Source organism: Nyctibius grandis, chromosome 11 (genome assembly GCF_013368605.1).
Source record: "Nyctibius grandis isolate bNycGra1 chromosome 11, bNycGra1.pri, whole genome shotgun sequence".
Taxonomy (NCBI): Eukaryota; Metazoa; Chordata; class Aves; order Nyctibiiformes; family Nyctibiidae; genus Nyctibius; species Nyctibius grandis.
Window position 1 is genome coordinate 16,138,787 of NC_090668.1, and position 19,349 is coordinate 16,158,135.

Below are 19,349 nucleotides of genomic sequence, written 5' to 3' on the forward strand. Positions count from 1 at the left end.
TGTCAGCTTATATTTTCTAAAGTGTAATTACTGCATGGGAAATAACGAGACTTAAATTGTTCTGGGCTAAAGAGGGAGACATAACTCATTCTATATATAGCATCTCCCAAACTGAGTTAAGCTTGAGTGTTCAGACACTTCAAAAAAAACAGCTGCTTTAAGAATCCAAGAAGATTACAAGAGACAGCAATACAAATAAAAGACAAACAATGTGAAGTTTAATAATTGATTTAATAAAACCCCACAATAAAGCAACACATTTCTGCTTTTTCTTCAATTAAACAAATGTGTAGTAAATTATTACAGTAAAAAAACTCCAAAATACAATACCTGTCTACTGTACTTCAGCTTCTAAATACAGCAACTGTAACCCCAATTTAATTAAAACCTAATTGAGTATTAGTATGTGCAAAATACCTGTTATTTTGTTTGTGGTATTTTTTTTTCCAGTAAGTTTGTAAGGATGGGATGCACATTTTTCATGAACTGTGATATGGCTTAATTAATGATAGCGTTTGTGTTGAAGCATTAACTTTCCAAGTACAATGCGACTTTGTCTCTGAGCTGTATGTGTTCCCATGCTATACTGAAGTGTTCCCATTTCTTGCCAGAACATATACAAACATAATCCAGTGTTATGTGCACTTTGTCCAAATTAGTACTGTGCTGTCCATTTTCACCTCTAAAAATTCATCATGTGACCCCTACCTCAAAAAAGGGGAGAAAAGAAGGCAAGAGTGTCACCACCAATTGCAGGTATAAATCAGCCTGATGAATATGTGAAACCCGAGCAAATTTCAGACAATAGCTTAAGTACTCACAGCTGAATATCACAATATCCCTTTACTGGGCAAAAATTTTCCTTTCTGATCCACATACAGAAGTGCTTTTGATGTCAGTGGAAGTTCTGCATAAAGATCAAAGTACAGAATAAGAAAAAAAACATTTGAAGCCAAGTTCCTACCATCTTCTGCACTTTGCAGGTCATGTTCTTGTTGCCCTTAGCTTCTTCAATGCTAAATTGATTGAGCTTGGAGGTGTATGATAGCTTAGTGTCAGGTTTTATTATCCTGTGTATGTTCAAAGTACAGTCATTCCACCATGAGGCTAAGCAGTTCAGTTTTGTGGACTTCGAGGATGAATAAATAGTCTCTTCAAATTGCCTCATCCCTCTGCAAATAAGAAAAGGCCTTTCTACCTCTGTAGGTTGTTATGATATTGTTGTCCAACATCATCAGGTTACTGAGCTTGCTTGGATTTTGCTTTTTTCATAAAGCTAAGTAGTGAGGGACTGCTATTGCAGTGGCATTCCTGTCATGATACTGCCATACTGTGCTCAAAGCAAAGATGAAAAGGTCAGAGATCTGTGACTGAGGGAATAGCACGTGTCTGAAACTTCTGCTCCCCACTTTCCTGTTAGAAGATGAATGTATTTTGCATGTCTGTAGATTGTGTTTGAGACTATCTCCATGTCAAGCATAGTTTCTATAATTTGATTTTCCTTTTAAAACAAAACAATAATGGAAAAATTATCAGTTACAGGACATTAATTATAATTAGAATGCATGCTAATCAGCTGGCCTTTTAATGTGAATCAAATGTTGGTTTAGACATTCAAGATTATTAATAATAAATTCATCTTACAAGTCAAAACTTTGTAAAATAAATAACCTGTTTCTAATCTATAAACCCTATTCTAAAATACATTAAAGATAATTGATCACTTAAAAACACTTTGGATCCAGTGTTGGGTCTCTAGTTAAATACCAGAAGTCTGGGCAAGGATATTCCTGTCTGAATCTCTGAATGCCCAGATTAAAGCTCACTTTCTGGCCTGGGTACAGTAAATTCTGTATTTTGCAGTGTCTCCAAAGAGACAGTTTCCAAAAGAATTCAACTAGCACTGTATGCATCATAGTTTAAGATACTGTATGAAAATTACTATTTTAAAAATATTGTACAATGAGTTCAGGGATCATGATATATTATGGAACCCTGGCATGATCAGCATCGGAGACTTAAATTGAAATACTGAGTACTCTGTTTGGAGTGCAGGTACTTTCTGGTACATAGTTATTACAGGACAATATCGGACTTTCATTTGTGAGGTATCTGCAGAGCCACATTGCAGTTTGTAAACAATAATCTGAAAACAGCTTTGTCTCAAAATCATAATAAATTGAATAAACCAGTACAAGGGAGAGAGTGAAATACATGTTATGTAGGGCAACCACTGCACCTTTTGCAGCACCAGTTCTCCCTGCTGCATGTTACACGGTACAAATCCACATAGTGATGGTGCCTAGTTGATCATTTTCATTTTGCATTTATTGCTCTCAGTCTTTGTCTACAAGATAAAGAATAAGGCAGTAGTTCCCAAAACATGAAATTAGGCACTGGAACTCTGACAACTTGTGCAGGTTTTGCTCGTTTCCTGTTTGTAACTCTGAAGCTGGACAGAGCACTTGTACATCCCAAATGTGTTCAGCAGCAGTTGTCGGGCCTTGGTCTGAACTTCCTCCCACTTAGATGAACTACCAGGAACTGGAAAATCAAGAAAATAATTAATAGAATTCACTCCTCAAGGAACTGGACAATACAGCTGTTCTCAAATTTTTCACAGTGATACCAACTAGAATAATCTTTGTTCACACTCATTTATTACTTTAACATTGTTCTGTGGTGGCGATGTATTCTCTCTATATTATTTTACACCTTTAGGTCTCTATCCTCTAACTAGAATCACATCTTGATAAAATTGTGTGTGTAAGACACCACCTCCCACCAACCCCCCCCCCCCCCCCCCCCAAAAAAAAAATAAATTGAGCTTTCTTACAAAGAAATAATACTCATGGTACTGTTAGATGTCGAAATCAGCACACATTTTGGCAAAACGTATTTATTTTTCGTATGTCAGATTGTTCCACATTAGAACTTCACCCTGTCTTTCCCCGGACAAAATAAGGGAATTTCTGAGGAGAAATCTCAACCCCCCCAAAGAATCTGTACTGGATGTTTCAGTATGAATATATTTTAATTGCACGATTTTCATTTACACTGTGACTTTCTGGGCCAATGGGTTCTATATCTCACTGTACAAAACCATAGTTAGTAGATTTATTTTCCCAGAATGATATTAGAACTTAAATAACAATATGGAGAGGAAGTGGTTTGGTTTTTTTTCTACACTTAGATTTAATTTAGAATTATGCTATACAGCAGCTTACCTAGTTGCAAGTGGACTATGGCACTTGTTTTTCCTGCAGTGAGAGACCAAACATTTAAATCTTCTATAGAATAAACATCTTCAATTTTCATCAAGTCTTCCTTAATACGATCCACATTTAAATGCCTTGGAACTCCTGTGATACCAAACATGAGGTAAAATTAGTTCTGTCTTCTGCAAACTCTCAGTGGCCTTTAAAATGTCATGACAGATCTCAATGTCAAAAGAGTTTATAATTTGTGCTGTTGGAAGTGATTAGTAACTTCCAAGTTATCAATAGAGAAGAATATGCAAACTGGCATGTTAAGTCCAGTATGGATACAGAAGTTGTACAGGAATTGCAGTGTTGTCTCAAATGTAATTTGTCCTGTCCAGAATCTGCTCTCTGACAATAGCCAGCATTAGATCCTTTGGAGTGACAGACTTGTGTAGACAACTTTACTGCAGCTTCTAACCCCTAGTGACTGCTTAGACCAAACTCTAAGGTCAGAACAAAAAATTAATGCTAGGACCTGCCTTTTGCTGCCTCCTGAAACATACTCAGTTTAGGTATGAGTATACTACTACTAATAATACTATAATATTAGTATACTCAGTTTACTCTCTTCAGGTAACTGGTATCATTTTCAAATGCTCACAGTAATCCATCTGCAGTGGTTAACACATACGACTCATCTTATAGCATGGCACCTTTGCAAAGTCCTGGCCATATTGTTTTCAGCAGCTACAGCACCTCTATAGCTCCCCTACACCCCACTTTAGCTGTGCACAGGGCAAAATAAAAATTTTAATGATCATCATGGGTTCAAAAACTAGTACAACAATACTGAATAAGCTCTGTTGCTGGATAGTTTTGTTTCTATCATATCTTTTTACTGCTTACCTTCCAGTTTCATGGTTTGATTATATATACTATGAGGGGTTCAGCCCCTTGCTTCTCAAATTTCTTCAGAATTTTTGGATAACTCCTCTCTGAACCTGATGCCTTACTATCTTTTAAATTATGTTAACTCCAGTACCATATCTTTTGAAAGTTCAGTGTCTAGGATTGTCTCATAACAGAATTTTCCTTCTAGTGAAGATTAACAGAAAATTATTTAGCTGTTAAATATCTAGCTAACTGCCTGGTATTATTTTGACAGCTTGCTTTTTCCCAGGAAACATGGACTTAAATTTTGATACTTCACGTCATGCTATTGATAGACTTTCATGCTGCCTTATAAATCTATATTAAAAGCTAGAATCTCATTGCTTGTATTAGATAATCATTTAAGTTTTTAATTTAGCATTCCAAGTATAATGATGAAACTTAAGTTAAAATGAATACTGAAAGTGGATACAACTCCAAGGACCCTGATGTTGTAGTAGTAGTCTCCAATATAAATACAAGTCCATTCTCTGGAGATTCTGAATTTAAGTTGGAAAAATTCCCTAGCATACATAAAGCCCACCTATCATCACTTTTAATAACGTCATTAATGCGGAGATTTTTATGACCTATGCAAACAGCTACAACTCAAACATCTGGAATCTGATACACCATTAGTTTCTCTTATCTGTTTCCTTCAGCTAAATCTTAGCTATTGTCTTGAAGCTAATTGATGTTTCTTAAGCAAATTTCACCATTTTTGCCTTCACGGTGCACTTCCATTTTGTTGGATTTTTTTTTCTCCTCCTAAATGACAGCAAAAACAACCCCATGTACCAGTACAAGTTGGGGACAGACCTGTTGGAGACCAGCGTAGGGGAAAGGGACCTGGGGGTCCTAGTGGACAGCAGGATGACCATGAGCCAGCAGTGTGCCCTTGTGGCCAGGAAGGCCAATGGCATCCTGGGGTGTATTAGAAGGGGTGTGGTTAGCAGGTCGAGAGAGGTTCTCCTCCCCCTCTACTCTGCCCTGGTGAGGCCGCATCTGGAATATTGTATCCAGTTCTGGGCCCCTCAGTTCAAGAAGGACAGGGAACTGCTAGAGAGAGTCCAGCGCAGAGCCACGAAGATGATTAAGGGAGTGGAACATCTCCCTTATGAGGAGAGGCTGAGGGAGCTGGGTCTCTTTAGCTTAGAGAAGAGGAGACTGAGGGGTGACCTCATTAATGTTTTTAAATATGTAAAGGGCAAGTGTCATGAGGATGGAGCCAGGCTCTTCTCAGTGACATCCCTTGACAGGACAAGGGGCAATGGGTGCAAGCTGGAACACAGGAGGTTCCTCATAAATATGAGGAAAAACTTCTTTACGGTGAGGGTGACTGAACACTGGAACAGGCTGCCCAGAGAGGTTGTGGAGTCTCCTTCTCTGGAGACATTTAAAACCCGCCTGGACGCGTTCCTGTGTGATATGGTCTAGGCAATCCTGCTCCGGCAGGGGGATTGGACTAGATGATCTTTCGAGGTCCCTTCCAATCCCTAACATTCTGTGATTCTGTGATTAACATTTAAGATTTTGAGGTCCTTGATTTAACCTCGTAACATAAGAAAAGTAAAGTCAATAATAGCTCACATGAGACAGCTAGGAAGGTGCAGCTAAAACCTAGGATTTTTCTGTCATCCCTAATGTTTCACTTTCATAAGGTAAAAGTACTAGATCAAGCAGTAATAGTTGGCATGTTAGTTATAAAAATGCAAAGAATGTTGCTGGCATCTTTCCCTCTAAGTCACCACATGAGATAAGATTCTTCAGCTTATGTTCAGCTTTTTCTTTCATTTTTTTTTTCTTCTTCCGTTTTACACCACTCTTTACTTTTAGCTTCCCCTATGGTAACAGTAGGAGCACACAAATAACACAACAGAACTTGTGGAAAAGGGGAAGATGGGATAGGCATGAATCGTGTCCAGTCATTTGGCCTAAGCTTGCTTTCTCCTTTTACACGCATTCACATTCACTTTAACTTTACAATAATTAAAGTGAAAGTGTAGAACTGAGTCTAGGCAAATGTTCACTTAGTTTAGCTGACAGCCACTGCAGACACACGAGAAAGTTCTGTACATTTCACTGCAGAGGTCAAAGGCACCTGAAGACTGCTGCGACTTAAATGAGCCGTCAAAACCCAACAGACTAAAGCAGCAGCAGGATAAACAGGTTTCCAGACACAATCCCCTTTATTAGAGATGGTGGTCATGATGTCAAACAAGTGCCAGTGCTCACTGGCATTTGACATGTAGAGTACTGCAGACTGTGCACAGATCTTACCTTCTAGAATAATAACTCCTGTGTCACACAGAATTCGAACTGTTGTCAAAACCACCAGTATGGAGAATACATATGTACATATAGGATCAGCAATCTTGTATTCTGGCTGCAAGGGAAGTTCCAAAGTGTTAAAGGATTTATTAAAATAAGCTCATTTATAAAAATGTGACCCAGAAAATACAGTTACTTCTAGCTCCAACTTTCATTAATATTTCTTTCTGTTCGAATAGATACAAAATAGAATTAGCCTTTGCTTATTTTGCATGAATGTTTGAAGCTTGTAATAGACTATCACAAAGCATTTTTTCAATCATTTACAAAAACAAGTCCCTTTTTAAATTTAATCACCAGAGTTTAAACTTTTAAAATTCCACCCTGCCTCAAAGACTCACCATTCCTTACCTTAAAGCGTATGATGTATGCAGCTATGAGCACACCAATACTTTGTACGAGGTCCCCAAGGGCATGTACAAACGCTGCTCTCACGGCAAGGCTGCTATGTCCATGGCTACTGCTATGGGCTCTGTTCGGAGAGTTCAGCTGAGGTATGTGAGAGTGAGGGTGGGAATGGGAGTGTGAGTGAAGGTGGCCAGATTGATTCAGCAAAAAACCCATTCTGAAAGTGAAAGAAGAAAAACACTTCAAGAAACAGGCTTCAGGATTTGGTGGGTGGGGTTTTTGTTGTTGTGGGTTTTTTTCTTTCCTTTTAAACCAAAGAATTGAAAAGGCAATATTTGGTATCATTTCTTGTGTTATTTATGAAAATGAAGAGGTCCAGCAAAATTACATCCCATGAGAAAGTTACAGGCCATGAATGAATTAGGAGCTTATTCAGAAATACATTTATGAGTGTTAATGGAGAGAAAGGGAGATCTTACATTAAGTTAACTGCAACACCAACAGCTGCTGTAATCAGCATGATATCTCCATTTATTTCATAGTCCATATGGATAGTTCTTTGAACAGCTTCATACAAGAGGAATGCCATAAGGATATAGACCAGCAATACACTAATGATGGCTGACAATACTTCTGCAAACAGAAAGGAAACAACATTACACAAGTGAGTCTCAGACCTATTTCTATTTCCAAATTAGAATGTGGACAGAGCCTTAATTATTTTAACTATTTTATGCGTATTATAACCCTAATGCACAACTAACAAGTTGTGCAGTAAATAAAACTCGTAAAATAGGATTAACAAATAGAGTTTGTTTTAATCAACTCCTTCACAGTTCCCTGTCAGTATATCCCTCAATTTTTTTTCTTTGAAACTTCTCCATGGATGATGACTGTGACTTCTTCAGACAACCCAAAGCTTCTGCCTGAGAAGTCGCAGACAAAGGCCTTGTCCAGGGGAGAGGAAGACAGGTGATTTCAGACATCACCAGCCCACCTACAAATAAGACAGAGCTTAATTTCAAGTTTCCACAGTATTAAGCTGGCTTTAGAAATTACTTTTATATATCCTTTTGTATTTAGGATGAAGAAAATATTATAAAAAGATTAAGAAACTGAGCAATACAAACCAGACACATTACTCCTAAGCTTCTTGATATATGTGTATATACACATTACTTATTGCAGATTTCAGCTATGAAGGACTGCTTAAGGTGAGCAATCCTTCATAGCTGAAGTGTGCTATGTATAGCTCAAGTTTCTGTATTGCTGTAATATGATGTTTTAACATTATCTAACATTTACCAAATACTCATATTTCACAAGAGTGTTATGACCAACATTTTGGTGTAGGAATTTTATCGGATCAGCAGGGACTTTCAAAAGGGCATGTCCATCTAAATAAAGAGAGAATTAGGAAGTTAATAAAAACTCTTAATATTTCATTTGTCCTGCACCTTCTGCTGCCATTTACATCTGTGGAAAGTGGTTCAGCTCCCTACAAAGTTCCTGTTGGTCTGATGTGAGGTAAATAGGCCTGAGTATTTTATAGGTCTGGACCTTAATGCTGTCTGCCTCAGTACCCAAGTCATGAAATTGAGCTGGTAATAGCATATATAAACCTGAGAAGGATGAGTCCACACTACAGTTTTAAGGTCCTCCTATAAAGAATATTGGTATTTCCAAATGGGTCACTAGATTCCTTTTAACATAAACATACTTTTTACCCTCATAGCCTTATATTCTGAAATGATGGCCTTGGTGCAGCTGAAACTATAAAAAGAAAAAAAAAAAAAAAAAGCCAAGATACCTGACAGAGAAAACACTGGCCCAGTTAAGACTGTCTCAGTTAAAGCAAGTTAATACAGGGCTTTACAAAAAGCACTGGGAAAACCTTAATGCTAGCTCCATTGTATTGCACGTAAATCCACAGCCATGCCTGAGTAATCTGTAATCATTATGTGTAACGCTCATTACTGTCACTTGCCAGATGGATCGCTGAGATCTTAGCCTTCCTGTGTGCGTTCAAAGATCAGAGTTGCAATTAATTTACTTGGAACTGTAATGGTGGTTCTTCCCCCTTGTTCCGTATGTTGCCCTGACTTAGTCCCCAGTAAGGGCAAAATCCTGCTCTTGGCTGTGCCATAGCTCTAAGAATCCTGATTTGAGAATTGCCTCACCTCTCCCTCTGCTTTGAATCTCTCAGTGTGTAGTACGACTTTTGTTTCTGCAGAAGGTGTCATTTTTAACACAGAACTACCTTAATTTTATTTATTCAATATTACAGTAAAAAACTTGCAGCTATATAAGCACTTTAATATCACCAAAATCGCTTGATCTGTACACTGAATTTTTAACATCATTATGGGAGAAGAAACTCATACCAACGCATTCAGCTGTTCGGTAGTGTGTCAATGCCTGGATGGGTACCAGCATTACCAGGCAGTAACAAGGCTCTGAAAGGCAACTGTCACAATCTCACATGATTTCAGAGCAACATGAAAATCCTGGAAATACCCATGCAAGTGGTAGTGTTCTTACAAAGCAGGGCAGATTATTCCGGGCAACGGCCTTAAAAAAAAAAAAAAAATACATCGCTTAGAAGGTTTCCAGAATGCTTTTTAAAAAATTTGTGAAGCCATAGCACATTAGTATTTACCAGACAAATAACATATTGTGGTTTTACAATATAAAACCATGTTTCTGCACTGGAAACACAGTGTTTTCCTTGCAGCTTCTTTCACAGAGCCATTGTCATGTCAGCATTGTAGATCTGTGCTGAGATCTTTCACTTCTTGTGAAATGAACTATGCACTGTCTCAGTGGACTGACTGATTCTGTCATTACTAACATTGTTTCTGCAGCAATGGAAAAATGCCAAGTTCCATATCTATGCTTAAATCTGTTCAGTGTCTTGCTGAGAAAGAGATATCTTCATTTAATGGTGAAACAGAACTATTTTTGGCTTCAAGAGTATAATCCTTTTTAGACATGACTGCAATTTCCATTATTATGTCTTCACTTTTCTAACCCATTCCTGAATCTGTCAGCTTCCTTTTCACCACTGAAAATGGAATAAAACTGAAGATGGAGTATACATTTTATGTATTCCAAGAGAATTCAAATAAAGGAAAACTAGTGCTAATTTCCTTCTGGAATTTGATTAGACAACTAATAGGTCTGTTGTCTTTACGATGCAATGTTTAAGGGAACGACACTGAAAATTCATCGTTCTGCAAACAAAAGTGATAGAGCACCAGAAACATTGCTCGTTAGAATGTCTTCATGCTTACTGTATGTATAGATTATCTTAAAACTTAATGCAAAGCAGGTCAGTGATGAGATAGTTCTTGAACATATTCCCAGCTTTAAACAAATGCTCCACTTTTTTTCTGTGACAGATGCTCAATCTGTACCCTATTTTTAACATTCTATCATGTTTTAACATCTCTCTCATGACATTCAAGCTATTGTTGAGCTCAACATTTGCTGACAAGCTTCTTGCATACAGGTTATTTGGAAAAATGTGTTACAGTGAGGATATACCCTGCAAGCAGCTTTGTTCCATTGCCAGCATTCACTGATGTGTGAAACTGGGCCCCCACACCACGGCGTTCAGATTGGGTGCCTAAAATCAGGCAAATAAATTTCACAAATGTGACTTTAAAAAACTGTGTATAGCAATTTTGAACCACCCCATCTTCTGTACTTCCAGAGCCTAGGTCAAGGTTTGGGGGTCTCTTGCAGGGCCTTTACCCACTTCCCCTTCCTCACTGCCACCACAGAACCTCTTCCCCCCACCCTCAGGCTCTAGTTCTCTTCCTACAGAGAGAACTGCACTGCTGCTACGCAGAATGGCTGAGGTAGAAAGGAACTCCTGGAAACCGTGTAGCCCTGCTCAAAGCAGGGTGAACTACAGCAGGTTGCTCAGGGCTGCGTCCAGTTGGGTTTTGAGTGTTTCCAGCTGTGGAGGCTCTACAACCTGTTCTAGTGTTTGACCACTTACTGCCACTGGGCAGCAGAAAAAAAGGAGTAATTGTCATAGAACTGAGAAGCTGCTCTCCATCTTCTCCAGGGAAGATGGTGGGTGATACAGACTAATTTTATGGACCAGATCCGGCCTGTGGGCCACTACTGGATCAGTCTGGCCAGTGTTTTTCTTGGCAGTAAAAGGGGGGGTGGGGGGAGGGAAAGGGAGGAAGATACATAAAGTAAGATGGCAGGAATCCTCAGGGATTTGTATTTGCAAAGTGCTATGGAGCCCTCGAATTAATTAATGGAAAAGTCACTGGAAATTTACAGAACAGAGTAAGATTTTAATGGTTAAATAAGTTTAATTTCTTTTTCTCAAAATTAACTCCTGGTTTAAGCATGGCATGTTCAATGTATGTACTGTTTGGTTTTAGAAAAGTTACGAAGATAGATAAACTACTCAGATTATTTTTAAATAGGGTTAAAGTATGTATAAATGCTAGCAAACATCCTTCTGGAGCATATGAGCAAATGCCAGGGGCATACCAGCAAGGTCAGGTTTCAGTATTAGGGAAGCTCCTATTGCAAAATTAAAACTTCTTGAAAGAAAAGTCTGTAATGGGAAATACTGGCATTGTTAATGCTTTTTTGCTAAAGCCCCAAAGATCTTTGCTAGTGTACAGAGTTATGCATTCATGCATTAGTGACTAACTGATGACAAATGACAAGGAGTGATGGAGTTGTTAAATTCTACTGCTGTTCTAGCAGCCAAAATAAGAATTGCAAATAATGACTACACAAAACTGAAATTCCTTGAAAAATACATGCTATAGAATGTATAGAGCAGAAGCAGCAAACAGTGACACTAGATAATCTATTTCATGAAAAATAAAGGTTGAAGCTTTTGGTAAAATGTCTACCAGATCTGCAGCTGCATGTTATTATATCCAGTTAGCAACCACATGAAAACACCCTTTATCATCATTACATTTCCAAACATGAAGTAATGAATCCTGAAAATACCCTTCCAAAGTTTAGTCCATAATTGTGTTTATAATTCTTTTTACAGACACCTAAAATGGGCAGAGGTGAAATAACTTACTGTATTGCAAACCATGGGACATTTTGACCTCTGCTTTGTGTGGTTTGAGGAGTGCTAGAGGAATACTGATTTATGTGGCTTCTGGCAGGGCAGAGCTCTCTGATAATTCGCTCTACAGAACTTTTTAGTTCTGGATTAAGATGTCATTTTTCCCATTGAATAGGATGTTTTTTAGTGTCATAATTCTAATGAAGTCAATGGGACTTTGTAAATCCTGGGCACTGGCAATAATCTGTTGTGAACAACTGACTGACGTGTACAGCTCCTGCACCCACAGGCTCCTCAGTGTGGGTGGCACAGCAGTGAGTGACCAAAGAATGTGTCCCTTTTTTGCTCAACAGTCTCAATGCCAAAGCACAAAGGTGCACAGGGGCCTGACCTAATGCAACAGCCCAGTAACTATGGATGGGCTGTGAAACACAGCTGCATATTTACCCTTATTCTTGCTGGGGACAGCTTCCCTCCTCTGAACCCTTTTTAAACTTTTTAGGCCATGGTGCATTTGTAGGATGTCATATTTACAATGCCATTGTGTATCCAATTCCCCAACCTGCCTCTTCAATATGGAAGATGAATCAAGCATTCAGAATTTAACTCTGAAGCTGCCAAGTCCTAGTTCCACAGAGATGGAGAGACTCATCCTGCTCCCAGTGAAACTCTGCCATGAAACTTCACTTTTGGCTAAGGTTTAAAATTTTAAAATATATTTTTTTTTTTTTTATTATCTGTTCCCTTGTGGCAATACAACCTGTGTAGTGGATACACGATGGCCAGTGAAAGAACGTTAGAATCAGTGTGTTAAAAGTAAAGCAACTTTTAGATTTGTTGCTACTTTCTTTCCAGTTACCTATTCTTCTAGAATTAGGTGATCTTTACAGTTGTTGCTTAAAATACTCTCTTAAAAACAAAAGCTGGTATCTACATACCTAAGCGATGAAATCCAAAAGTGAACCTCTTTGTGGGAGATTTTGCAGACAGCCAGAGAGCAAACAGGGTCAAAATAATACCGCTAAGGTCAGTTAACATATGAAGTGCATCTGTCATAATTGCTAGACTGTTAGCAACATATCCACCTGAAAACAAAGTTGGAAAAGTCAGGATGTATAGCATTAATGATTCTAGATAATATTCTCTTGGCACAGCTTACAGTTATTTATTTTCAGGACAGTGCAGTAAGTGCATGAGAGCCCTTCTTATAATCACTAAACGGGATTTTTTGCCATTACAGTCAAAATGCCATGCCATAATTTAGAGCTACCGTAGTTACAAGTGCAGTGAAGTGTGCTTTCTATTAAGAGTAACATAGAAAGGATTCACTCCTATTACTCTCAGAGACTACTTGCATGATAAGATTTGCAAGATCAGGCCCAAAATAGTTTTGTATCTTTTCTCTATATATTATTGCATATGTGCTTAATCAGCTGATCCTTTTATTAAACTACATCTGTCAAATATTTTGACATTACAGAACAGGGACAGAAATCCCATGACTCAATGGCAAGGAAATTTACCCTGCCTCCTTTCTATTTTTATTATATTATTTTTTAACCTTCATTATTTCCCTGTCCTAGCAGGGGTGTATAAGTTCTGCCAATATATATTGCAGAAAATGACTTTTACTTGCACAGCATTTTTCTTTGTTATTTATTACCATAATTTTTTTCTCATAATTATGGGATGCATTGAGACAAATAACCTCAGATCAAAGGTGATTATTTCAGTTCAGTTGCTAATGCTACTATCAGATGGGTGAGAGATTTAAACAATGCGCCTCTCTTAAGCATCCCTTATCCAAAGGGGAATCAAGGACAAGCTGCGTTGTCTTCCATATACATGAAGGTAAGCCTATTTTCTCAGAAAAGATCACATCTGTAGTGTCAGCTCAGCTATGATTTAGTTTCTCTTTTTACCTTGAGATTGTCATTCAGCCTGTAAATTCTACTGAGAAAAGCATGCGGCTGGCGTGCCATTTGGCAGGCTTGAGGCTCCAACTAATATTTCGGGTAAAGATATCTTCGTATACAATTAAAACAGTCTTGGTGAAGAGGCTGACCATGAGGAAATAGCAAAGGGAAATTCACAACTGTCTGACTGCTTTCAAGACCAGTCATAAAAAGTGTGTGTGTGTATGGATGTGAGTGTTGTACACACCTGCAGAGAGAGCTACACTCTCCTGTCCAGCCAAACACAAGCAGCACGGCTGGTACTGTAGCGTTCCTGGTACTGTAGCGTTCCTTGTATTGTGGATAACTACCAAATAGACCACACTTCAATCAGTTCCTTTCCTCCATCCCCCTTCTCCAGTTGTTCATAAGTTTCTAAGTCAAATTCTGAGGCTGAAATTTTCCAAAGGCCATCACAGCTCAAAAATAATGAGTTTTTAAGATTTAGCAATTCAGCAGCTTTTTGAGCAAAAGGAGTTCTGTGTTTCCTTTCTGAATTAATTCGTGTCCTCACATAATTTAAAAAAATATTACTTAGAAATGTACAACTCAGCCTCTTTCACAGTCAACACAGAAGAAACAATAATTTATATCTAAGGACATTCAATTCAGTAGTTTACATGTATGATCATTTAAAGCATGTATGTTAATTCACATGTATTAATTTTGTGATCAGTCCAAGATGAGTCAATTCTATTTCAGCTAGTCTCTTGCTTTTAAAGACTTTAAAAATAAAATGATAAGGAATTCAGGTATCGAAGCTAATTGTAATACAGCATGTGGACTAAGAAAACATAATTGAGATTTATGAAATTCTGAAATCAAAGGTTCTCGGTTTCCAAATGTATTGGTTCATTGCTTGGTTAAAGGTACTGCCTAAGGGCTGTTTAAACACTATTGGCAATTTGGAAAAAAAGGACATGTATAACCTTTACAAATGGACAGCTTGATGGCTAACCACTGTTTTCAGTGACTCGTGAAGGACAGCAATCCTCCTCGTGGACGACCAATCAGAAATCTCTAAACATAGCTGAAACCATCAAAACCCTGACAGAAAAGGTAACTAGGGCTTGCAATATGTTTTTAATTCCTTGATGCAAAATGTTTCCCACAAAGTTTGTTATCTGACTTTTACAATGACTGTCCATCAAATTAAACAACAAACACTGAGATGAGCTGGGGTAATGAGCTTCGCTGTACTTTGGAGAAAATATCAAGATTTCCCAAAAAAGCTGCTGAAACAAGATTTCCTTCATCTTGACATCGGTAACAGACAGCAGAAAGATTTTTACTGAACAAATTGATTGTCTGATAGGGTCTTCTACCTTTTTCTCAGAAACTCAAATCTGTCAAAGATCATGGAAAGAAGTCAGTTAAATGTCCTATACGATCAAACAAAGTTTCCTGAATACCTGAGCTACAGATCAATTCAAGAAGTGCCAAAATTTGAAACCAACCAGACAGAACACAATACAGGGCTGGAGTGAAGTAAATTAAACAGGTAGGACACTGACACAGGACTTCAGGGCTCCATCTTTAATTACTCGTTCTGTTCTGCTGGTGACTTGCCCTATGACAAGTCATTCGGGTCAAGATCCACAAAGTGCAGAGATACCCAAGCCCTCCATTTATTCTCTGTGGAAGTTGGATGCCTGAATATTTTATGGGTCTGGCCCTTAGTGCCATCTGCCTCAGTGCCCGAACAATGAAATAGGGCTGGTAATAGCATACGTAAACCTGAGGAGGATGAGCCCATGCTACAGTACTAACGCTTTGTACAGACAAATCTGGCACCCTGAGCTGAGCCTGCAGGTGTCCTGGCTGTAAGGGAGAAAACAACAGATGATGTGACAGTGATGAGAGAGTATTTTTACTCTCGACACCCATTATTTCTAGAGCTCTCCCTGTACTAGCTATGGAGAGGTCTACAATAGCGTGAATCAGATCCGAAGACCCTAACACTAAAGTCACTCGCTGCCAACAGTTTATACATATTATTCAGTAAGGGGCCCTTCAGATGAACTAAATTCAGTGTATATCAGAACTCTGATATGAATACAATCAAATAAAATCACTCTCATGTTAAAGGATGTCCAAGATACAACACTATGTTGTTTATCAAATTTACCTGAGTTCATGCTGAACCAAAATCTCAGCCAGAGAAAAAAAACGGAGCCAGGCAGCAAATGGAGGTATTTTGCCAGATCCTTGCAACAGTTTTGATGAGAAGTGCCTTATCTGTGATAAGCTGATGGACTGTGGCAGTGTTATTAATGACTAACCACACACGTTGAAAGACAAAACCACTTTTTTTCCATTAACCAACGTTCCTAAGATAAGGCCCCCAGTAAAACTGGTGCAGATATAGTCAATATTCTGGTCTCTCTCTGAAAAACAGATCATTTCTCCTAGGAATTTTTTTCTAAGTATGTGGAACAAACTATTATTTATACTTAAGCAATGACTTTGCTCCCTATCCATCTTGCAGGAATTTCTTAAAGATACGATTCACAACTGTCCTAGGACAAGCAATCCAAGAGCATGAGCTCACTTCACACGAGCAAATGCCAGATCTTCAGTCATTACTAACCAAAGTTGCATAGGTGAGGAGGAGGATGTACGTCCCATGTTACTATACCTGAGGTGTCTGTTCTTTACTTCCACAAAGTTGTTGTGACTTGATTTCCTTCCCCCTACCTCCCTCCCCTGGTGAATTACGGCCAATAATTCATCTGATTAGCTCTGATTTAGGCTTGTACGTTAACATGAAAGCAATTTACAAGCAATTAATCGTTACAGTTGCTAGAGAGAGTTGGCTCAACATAACACATCGATGTCCTGGCACTGTGTAATGCTCCCTGCTGCTGCAGATCAGGGGAAAGGGGAGGAGGGAGTTCAAGCATTCTTCAGGAGGCTGAGGAGCACCAGGCAGACACTTGCGCTCAATGGCACGGACGTATCCAAAAGATAAATGGTAAAAGGACACTGCTATTAAATCAATAAGTGAACAGGGATTAAAAGGTTGATACTATCCTTTGTAAAAATTATTAGACAATGGTGAAAGCATAATATTTAATAGCTTATCTATGCATCCAAGGGACCTTCAAATTTAATTTTATTTCAAGCCTGTGCAGCTATAGGCTATTAAAGCACAGCCGTTTTGTACAGACAGCTGTATAACGCACAGGTTCTCTTCAAGCTGTCTAGCAAATGATAAGTCTACCTTCATGAGGGAGCAATAAAAGCTGAACTTCAGCACCAGATTCATTCTTCGTACCGACAACAATCAGATGCCTATATAGGAACAAACTTCCAGGTAAAAACCCACCATACTTCTGCCAAGTATTAACAAAGACCAAAACCAATTTAATCAAACTACTTGGCATTCTCATGTGTTGTAATGGGAAGTGTTAAAATACCTATTATTTTAATTGACTTTGATCATAAGATTTAAGTCTGGATGGAGCATATGCTAGTCCAGAGCACAGTAGGACACTGGGGAAGTTGTCAAGAGAGCAGCTTCTTCACTGGATTGTTATTGATAGCTCAGGATTTGTCTTTTCAGTTATAAGTAACAGTGTATTGCTGTATCTGGTGAATAAGGACAAATAGCCCCTTTTGTTAGTATGGTAAATGTCACACTTAGTAACTGTGTTTCCCTCTTCTTTTGTTACAAACACAGCAAGATTTTATGGCAGTAACTAAAGAATACTTAGGATGAAATTGTTCATCATCTTTTGTCTATGTCTGTAATAAAATGCTGCTTCTTCCTTGCTAAAAACACCTTACAAACTTAGAAACTTACCAGGAGAAATAAAAAGCCCTTAGACATACCAAAAAAAGGGTATATTTTACGCTATTTGGGGGGATGGATGAAATTCAGATAAGGGAAGTTGCAAATTCGCCTTTCTTTTCTTGCATGGAAAATACAGGTGGACTTTGCTCCTTCTCATCTCTGAACTTGCAGCTAATCTCTCCGATCTCTCTAAATGACAGATGGTTTCTCTCAGTAAATATTTAAAACCAAGGCCGGGGCAGTGTAACAGGCTGTGTGCCACCCGCGCCGGAGGGACGGCAAAACAAGCCCCCGACTCACCTATGAGCTCCCCCGTCATGAAGAGGAGGTAGAGGAGGGCAGCGAGCGTCAGCCGCTTCTTCACCTTCCTCTGCCCGGAGCGCTCCCGCCGGCTGCTGCAGCCGCTGCAGGGGTCCGGCCGGCCGGCCCGGGCGCTGCGCAGGGCGATGTCCCGCTCCAGCAGGGACTCGTCGTCGGAGGGCAGGCCCAGGGGCGCCCCGTTCACCGGCGTCTCCGGGTCCGCCTCCGAGGCATCGTCCGAGACCACCACTCGCAGCTTGTTAAACCTGGGGCAGTCCTCGTCGCCCACCTCGTCCGAGAAGTCGAAGGCACTGGAGTCGTTCAGGAACAAGGGGTCCTCGCTCCTCCGCAGCAGGGACTTGATGCTCGTCCAGAGGCCGGGCCCAGCCATAGCGCCGGTGCCCGGGGCCCTCGCGGGCTGCGGCCGATCCGCCGCGGCCGGCTCCCCTGGCGCAGTTCCCTTCTCGCAGGCGGCGCGCGTCCGTTCGCCGTCCCGTCAGGGCACGTCCCCTACATCGCCCCGCCGGGCCCTGCGCAGGCCGGCCGGAACGCAATGCGGGGCTCTGCCGCGGAGCGTCCCGGCACTACCGATCCCCACCGCCGCCTCCCGGCACTCGCGCCCCACCACCGCCTCCGCGCCCGGCACCGAGCTGTGAGGCGCCGCGGGCGCTGTCACCCCCGGGCCACCCCGCGCAGCCCGCCTCGCCGCCGCGCTCAGCCGGCGCAGCCCCGGTCAGGGCGCGGGCGGGCAGGCGGCGCCGGGCGCAGGGCCGCCTCCCTGCCGCCGCACGGGGAGCGCCGCCGCGCGCGTCACATCCATCTGCGCCGCGGGCGGGGACCGCGCCTCAGCCGAAATCCCTGCGCGCTCCCGCGCCCGGCGCTGCCCCCGGGCCGGCCCCGCGGAGGGCGGCAGCAGCGGGCACGGAGGGGCCGGGCCGGCAGACGGGAGCCGGCATCCCCTGCGCGCCCGCGGACCGCCGCGGCCCCCGCCGGCACTGCGCCTGCGCCGCCTGCCCCGGAGGTCCGCGGTTCGAGTCCCGCTGCCGCCGGCTCGCCACGCCCCGCACTGACCGCGCAGGTGGTGGGGCGGCGCTGCGCTGCGCGGGGCCCGGCGCGGCTGCGGAGCTCGGCGGGGCGTCGCCCGGTGCGGTGGCGGTCAGCAGCGCCCGGCCTTGCGGCGCCCGCGCTTCCCTCGTGGTAGCCCGACAGGCTGTTCCCCTCCCTGCGTGCGTTTGTGTTCGGTGGGTAAATGCCATTGGAGATGGAGACTTTTAACTGTAAAAGCCGTAAAATCCAGTATGATCTGTTGATAGACAAGCAGCTGTTTTCATGTATACTGGAAGCCTGAACTGCATCATTCTGTGCTCTGGCTTCAAATTTTAAGTGTCTCAAGTTTGCATTGTGTAGCTTTTTATCTTTCTCTC

General features: G+C 41.0%; 1 protein-coding gene across 1 annotated transcript; it reads right to left on the reverse strand.

The window, feature by feature from the left end:
- Window positions 1-325: 325 nt before the first annotated feature.
- On the reverse strand, window positions 326-18,623 carry SLC30A4 (solute carrier family 30 member 4). Its single transcript, XM_068410084.1, has 7 exons — window positions 17,926-18,623; window positions 12,813-12,959; window positions 7,292-7,445; window positions 6,816-7,029; window positions 6,414-6,519; window positions 3,228-3,362; window positions 326-2,544 (listed from the first exon to the last, which is right to left on the reverse strand). The coding sequence occupies exons 1-7, from the start codon at window positions 18,314-18,316 to the stop codon at window positions 2,390-2,392; spliced, it is 1,302 nt and encodes a 433-aa protein (XP_068266185.1). The 5' UTR covers window positions 18,317-18,623; the 3' UTR covers window positions 326-2,389.
- Between the last annotated feature and the right edge of the window lie 726 nt (window positions 18,624-19,349).

Excerpts from the sequence above, each read along its gene's own strand:
- SLC30A4 (XM_068410084.1), bottom strand. The coding sequence starts at position 18,316 with ATGGCTGGGCCCGGCCTCTGGACGAGCATCAAGTCCCTGCTGCGGAGG. Across the intron at positions 7,446-12,812 it reads TTTTGGATTTCATCGCTTAG|AAGTATTGTCAGCCATCATT; the intron begins GTATGTAGATAC and ends TTCTGTTTGCAG. Across the intron at positions 3,363-6,413 it reads AGGAGTTATTATTCTAGAAG|GAGTTCCAAGGCATTTAAAT; the intron begins GTAAGATCTGTG and ends TTGGTATCACAG.